The 7,500-nt window shown below is 36.8% G+C and overlaps 1 protein-coding gene across 1 annotated transcript in view; it reads left to right on the top strand.

The window, feature by feature from the left end:
• The window catches only part of LOC135090008 (heat shock protein beta-8-like), a 166,245-nt gene that overhangs the window by 101,874 nt on the left and 56,871 nt on the right, over positions 1-7,500 (top strand). The window contains exon 3 of the mRNA XM_063986218.1: positions 2,333-2,412. Coding sequence (XP_063842288.1) covers positions 2,333-2,412 — 80 coding nt within the window. The remainder of the gene's footprint in view (positions 1-2,332; positions 2,413-7,500) is intronic.

Raw genomic sequence — 7,500 nt, 5'->3', positions numbered from 1 at the left:
GGAAGGAGGGAAAGGGAGAGGGAAGAAGAGAGTGTGAGAGGCAGGGAGAGAGAGAGAGAGAGAGAGAGAGAGAGAGAGAGAGAGAGAGAGAGAGAGAGAGAGAGAGAGGGAGGGAGGGAGGGAAGGAGTGATTAAATGAGGGAGGGAAGCAGGAAGGGAAAGAGGGAGAGAGGTAGGGAGTGACGGGGTGAGACAGGCAGAGAGAGAGAGAGAGAGAGAGAGAGAGAGAGAGGTTCCCAGCAAGGTCTTCATGATGTATTACTCTCATTACTGCTCGCCTCATTTTTGTCCTCCTCTGCACGGCTCAGTATTGATGGTGTGTTTGATGCCACGAGGAAAACTGAAGCAGTGAAATGATGTGGGCCAGTTTTTTGCTTCTCTTAGTCTTCAAAAGTTTAGCACAGCATTAATTTTATCTTTTCTTCTTTTTTTTATTTTCCTTTCGTTTGGTCTTGAAAAGTTTAGCATTGCATTATTATTATTATTATTATTATTATTATTATTATTATTATTATTATTATTATTATTATTGTTGTTATTATTATTATTATTATTATTATTATTATTTGTTGTTGTTGTTGTTGTTTTTTTTATTGCTTTCCTTTTTTTCTTTTTCGTTTTTTGTTCTCTTTTGTTTCTGTTGTTGTTGTTGTTGTTGTTGTTGTTGTTGTTGTTGTTGTTGTTGTTGTTGTTGTTGTTTTCTTTATTTGATTTTGTTTTATTTTATTTTTTCCGACAGTCTTGGAAAAATTTGCATTCCATTATTTTTTTTTCTAGTTTCTTGCATTTTTCTGTCCTATTTTTCTTCTATTTTCCTGTTTTTTTTCTTTTCGTTTAATTCTGGAAACGTTTAGAATTGCATTATTAATTTTCCTTTTTTTCTTTCTTTTTTTCCTTGTGTCCATGTTTTTTTTTCTTTGTTTTGCTATTTTTTTTTCCTTTTTAACTTCTACTTTTCTATTTTTTTTCTAACGTCCATTTTTCAGCTTACCATTACCGTATTTTTTTTTTACCTTTTTTTCTTGTATTTCTTTCCATTCTTTCCTTTTTTTTTACTTAAGGTTTGATCCTCGAAAAGTTTTGTATTGCATGAATTTTGTTTCTTTTCACTTGCATTTCTTCTTTCTTTTCTTTCTTTTTCCTGTTTTTTTCCCATTTCGTTTGATTTATTACATTCACTTTGTTTTTTTTTGTACGATTTCTTATTTTTTTCTTTTTTCTTTTCATTTGTTTCTTGAAAAGTTTAAGATTGCCTTCATTTTTTTCTTTTTCCTTGCATTTCCTTTCTTTATTTTTTTAGTATTTGCTTTTATTTCCTTCTTTCCTTGCTTTCCTTTTTTCTACTTTCCTTTTTAACGTTTTCTTTTTTTCTTTCCTTTTTTTCTTTCCTTATTCTTGTTTTTTTTTTTTAAGTTAAGCGTGGTCTTATTTATTTTTCCTTCTTTTTTGGCTCTTTCCTTTTTTCCTGATTTTTTCTTTTTTTTTCTTTTCATTTTCGTTTGGTATTCTTTCGCCATTTATTTCTTTATTTTCCCTAAAATTTCCATTTGTTCTTGAAAAGTTTTAGTATTACCTTAATCTTTTTTTTGTTTTCTTCATTTTCTTCTTTCGTTTTCTTTTTGTTTTCTCCTTTTTTCTTAGTTCTTTCCTTTCGATTTTTCTTTTTCCTATTTCTATTTTTTTTTCATTTTTATCTTGTACTTCGGTTTTTCTTTCTTTTTTTCTTCCTTTTCTCTTTTTCTCTTTTTTTGGGCCTTTTCTTTTTTCTTTTTCTTTTGTTTTCTGTTTCCTCGTTTTGGTGTTCGTTCAAATTTGCTTTATTTAGTTTTCTTCACAAAACAATTTTTTTTTTTTTTGTTTTACCTCAAACTTCCTTTTATTTCTTTCTTTTCCTCCGTTTTTTTTTCTTATCCTTATCTCCTTATTTTTCTTTCCATTTTTTCCGTTCTTGCTTTTATTTTCCTTTTTCTTCTCTTTACTTTCTTGTCAACGATTGTTTTTCAATTTTTTTCCTTCATAAGGAGTTCATTTTTTTCCTACTTCGTTTATTTATTTATTTATTTATTTATTTATTTATTTATCCGCAAGCATCATTATTTTTTTGTCTATCTTTAATTAAATGAAATAAATTACGATTCGTTTTCGACATAATTGTTTCTTTTATCACATACTACCTTTATTTATTTATCTGTTTATTTATTTATTTGTTTATGTAAGCATCAATATTTTTTGTCTCGATCTTTGAATTCGAAAAATTAAGCTTCTTCACGCTTTTCTTTAATTTATTCCTCTATTATCTCTGTTTTCATTTTTTCTCTCGTTTCTGGCACAGGTGAGGCGGCCGCACCTTGTCCCTGGGGAGTCCGCACCTGCCCCGCCCTGCCCTGCGTGTCTCACCTGCCCAGGGCCTTGGTGAGTACTTGAACCTCTCAACCCTTTCACTCCTGCTCGGCGTCTTGCCCTCTCTCACCACCAAGCGTTCTGAGAGACGTGTTATTTTAATGGTTTTCGCCTTTTTATTTTACTTGTTCATTTCCTTCACCACAAAGCGTTCTGAGAGACGTGTTATTTACTTATTTATTTATTTATTTGTTTTTTTTTTCACAGTCTTATCTAAACATTACACTGCCTAGAAATTGAAAAAAGAAAAAATACATTCTAATCTTCTCTTTTGTATAGGTGGTTGTAAAAATTTTCTAGTGTTTTTTTATTTAGTTTTTGTTTCACAGTCGTATGCAGACTTCACACTGGCTAGATGTAAAAAAAAAAAATCTAATAACTTCCTTCGTGTAGGTGCTTGTAAAAATATTGTAGAGCTCTTTTTCACTTATTTTTTGTTCCGCAGTCATATTTAAATGTCATAGTGACCGGAAATTACGAAAAAAAAACTATTCTTATAATCTTTTCATTCTTGTTGATGTTTGTGAAGGCTTTGTTCAATATCTTTTTATTTGTTCAACAGTCACCTCTGAGACATTTTTTTTTCATTTATTTATTGTTCAACGGTCATATGTAAACATCATACTGGATGGAAATTGGGAAAATATTATTCTTTTAATCTTTTCATTCGTGTAAGTCTTGTAAAGATTTTGTTCAGTGCACTTATTGCCGTGAATTATTACAGAAGAATATACGAGCTCAAGGGCTGGTGCAGGAAGCCATCATTCCCTGTACGAGTATATAACATGCCTGCCTGTTTCACCTGCTATCCTCATCCACGAATTTGTCTTATCTTCTTTTAAAGCTTCCTAATGACTCAGCACTAACAACCTGACCACTGAGTCTATTCCATTCATCTACCAATGTATTCGACAACCAATTCCTTCCTATCTCTTTTTTAAACCTAACTTTATCAAACTTGAACCCAGTATTTCTTGCATATCATGATTACTAACTGAGAATTTTACTTACGTCACCCTTGTTATGTCCCCTGCACCACTTCAAAACACCTATCACAAATTATCACCACCAAGATCTGGCATCACTAATGGACCTGCTTTTTACCTAGTTTTTATCCCCCCTTTGCCAGAACCCTTCTTACACACACACACACACACACACACACACACACACACACACACACACACACACACACACACACACACACACACACACACACACACACACACACACACACACACACACACACACACACACACACACACACACACACACACACACACACACACACACACACACACACACACACAGAAAGAGAGAGAGAGAGGGTCATATAATACTCATATTTGTTCAGTCAATTGACAAACAAGCAAACAAACAGACAGACAAACAAAAGGAAGAAAGGTGTGTGAATAAGAAAAAGAGGTAGAAAGAAAAAATATTACAATAAAAAGAGAGAGAGAGAGAGAGAGAGAGAGAGAGAGAGAGAGAGAGAGAGAGAGAGAGAGAGAGAGAGAGAGAGAGAGAGAGAGAGAGAGAGAGACTTTTTTCACTAGTTTTATTGGCCTTACATAAAGATAAAGATAATAGTAAGTCTGCGTTTTTCATCGACGCTGTTGAGGCAATGATGAGTCCCGGGCTGGTCCACTGAAGGCTACACATGTTATCTCAGTGGACGATGTGATATTGGAAGCGCAGTTGTCTGTATCTCGTATTCTGAAACTCTTCTCCGCATCTCCACTATTTTCCAGAGGTTCTAATTGAAGCTAGACGTGTTTTTTTTTTTTTTAATAATAATTACTGTTCTAGTGACAAATCAACAAGACTTCTACATTATTAAACAAAACTTTCCACTTTCTCTCACCCTTATTCTGTCCACCTCTCTAATGCGACAGTTAACCAGTATTCTCACTCATCCATCCCTTTCTCTGGTAAAGTCTGGAACTCCCTTCCTGCTTTTGTACTTCTACCTTCTTATGACTTGAACTCTTTCAAGAGGGAAGTTTCAAGACACTTATCCTGTATTTCTGACTAACGGTTACGAATCTGTTCGGGGACCGGCACCTCAGTGGGCTATTTTTTATTTATTTATTTTTTTTATTATAATTTTGTTTCCCTTGGCCGGTGCCCCTCCTACATAAGAAAATACTACCAGTGCATCTTGTTCAAAGTTTAGGAGGTAAGACGCGAAACGTTTCAAATTACAAGGCAGTATTTATAGTGAGTGTGTCTGCACAGTATTTGAACACCCCGGGGAGAGGACAACACGGGAACACTGCCGCTGACTGATGCTCTCACTCGCTCACTGGTCTGTGTATTCCTGTCTTGCTTTGAAACGCGCGGCAGATTTCCTTTATTCTACCCAAACACTCACTTAATTACAGAATACTAGGTGTGTCTCAGTAATTGACTTAAGAACATAAGAACGTAACAAAATAAGGGAAGCTGCAGGAAGCCATCAGGCCTACACGTGGCAGTCCCTGTATGAAACGTGCCTACCTATTTTCACCTATTTTCCCCATCCGTAAATTTGTCTAATCCTCTTTTAAAAGATTCTTATTGACTCAGCACTAACAAAGTGATTACTGAGTCCATTCCATTCATCCACCACTCTGTTTGAGAACCAATTCCTTTCTTTCTCTTTCTTAAACGTAGCTTTTTCAAGTTTGAACCCATTATTTCTTCCTCTATCCTTATTACTGATCCTGGGAACTTTGCTTACGTCACCCGTGTTATATCCCCTTTACCACTTGAAGACCTCCATGAGGTCGACAGACACGTGAACACTGGAACACTGCATGCCACTGACAGATGCTCTCATTTTCTAACTGGTCTATTTATTCCCGTCTTGTTCTGAAACGTGTGGTAAACTAACACTGCATTTCTATCAAAACCCTTACGCAGTGATTAATGCAAATAAAAACAATCCAGTATCTTACAATACAATAATATTTGGATTTGGTGGAAATTAAGTAAATTTGTCGCACGTTTTAGAGCAAGGCGGGAATGCGGGGACCAATCAGCGAGTGAGACCACCAGTCAGTGGCGGTGTCCCCTGTCCACCTGTCTGGCCTCACCTGGCTGCGTTGCGTTGCGTGACACACTTTGCACTGAGAACAGCTTCCATTTGGTGACGGAAACACTGTACCTTAGAAGCAGCAACGATTTAAAACTGTAGAACCATTGCCACACTTTCGTAATGTTGGATGTTGGACAATTCTCTTTAAGGACGGCTTCTCCACTGGGCCTTTTTATTTATTTATTTGTTTTTATTTATTTATTTATTTATTTTATTCGTAGCGTCTTTTTGTTGCCCTTATCCAGAAACCCTTTTACATTGAAAAAAATAATAATAATCTATCTATCTCTCCATCACACACACACACACACACACACACACACACACACACACACACACACACACACACACACACACACACACACACACACACACACACACACACACACACACACACACACACACACACACACACACACACACACACACACACACACACACACACACACACACACACACACACGTAATTAACACTCTTAATCTCGTCAGCTTGTGGTGGGAAGGGACAGTCTCGTGGCCCACCCTACTACAGCCCAGGAGCTTAGGCATAGCACAGGTGGCCACACACTTCCACACCAAGGCACGAAAGCTAATAATGATGGTAATAATAATAATAATAATGATGGTAATGATAATAATGATAATCCTCACTTGTCACCTTACACAATACATCAACGAAATAACATACGAACACAAGAAAACAACGGAAGCTGCAAGAATCCGTCAGGTCTGCACGTGGCAGTCCCTGTGCAAAACATTTCTACCCACTTCTATGAATTTATTTTAAGTTACGAGTACTTCCCCACCGGTCACCTGCTTGTGTTCCTCGCCCGTGACCTCGCCAGCCCTTCACGAACCAGCAGCACACCAGCACCGAGGCAGCCGGGGGGGAGAGAGGTCACAAGACTTACCCTCCCTCCCTCCCTCCCTCCCTCTCTCCCTCCTTCCCTTCACACACTGGCTCGCATTCTTCAACACTTTCATCTCTCACTATATCTCTTTTCAAAGGACACAGAGGTAAACAGTTGCATTCTCATCGCCATTTTTCACAGTGATTATGCAGAATTCTTGTTAACCTATCACCGCAATCTTGAAAACCTCCATAATTACCAGTAGATCTTGCGAAAACTATGTAGTTGACAAAGAGACGACGAAACGTTTAGAATATTGGGGCAGCACTGGCGCCGCTCACCTCATCTTGCTTCCTTTCAGATCAAGAAGCCACGCAAATTATCTTCACGTCTGTACTCTCAGCTTTGTGTGTGTGTGTGTGTGTGTGTGTGTGTGTGTGTGTGTGTGTGTGTGTGTGTGTGTGTGTGTGTGTGTGTGTGTGTGTGTGTGTGTGTGTGTGTGTGTGTGATTTTATCGTTTTTTATTTTTTTTTTTTGTCAGTCCTTTATTTCTCTGTATTTAGCGGCGTGAAGTTGTTGGTTTTTAAAGGTGTTTCCAAGATTTTTTTTATTTTATTTATTTATTTATTCTTTTTATTTATATACAAGAGGGGGTACTGGCCAAGGGCAACAAAACAAAACAAAAAAGCGAAAAAAAAATGCCTATTGAGTTGCCAATCCCAAAAGAAATATCAAAAGTGAAGTTGTTTGCTTTTTAAGTGTTTCCAGAATAGTTATATTTCTTTTTTATGTATGTGTTTTTTTTTTTTTTTATGTATGTTGCCAAGGGGAACGAAAATAGCGAAAAAAGGGTACACTGAGGTGCCAGTCCCAAAAGAAATGTCAAAAATGTCACCCAAAATTAGAGGATAATTGTCTTGAAACCTCTCTCTTGAAAGAGTTCGAGCCATAGCAAGGAGAAAATATAGAAGCAGGCAAGGAGCTCCTGAGTTTGCCAGAAAAGGAAAAAAAAATAGAATACTGGTTAACTCCTGCATTAGAGAAGTGGACCGTGGGAGCTTAACAAGGACGCTGTATCATGAATAGCAAGAGTGTGTCTCAGAGTGAAGCGTGGTGACGGTCTAACATTTACTCTGTATCACCAATTCGAAAAACCGCTTTGGAAACCTG

The sequence above is a fragment of the Scylla paramamosain genome, chromosome 34, assembly GCF_035594125.1.
Source record: "Scylla paramamosain isolate STU-SP2022 chromosome 34, ASM3559412v1, whole genome shotgun sequence".
Taxonomy (NCBI): domain Eukaryota; kingdom Metazoa; phylum Arthropoda; class Malacostraca; order Decapoda; family Portunidae; genus Scylla; species Scylla paramamosain.
Note: the sequence above shows the minus strand (reverse complement) of the source record. Positions and strands in the feature narration are given on the sequence as shown.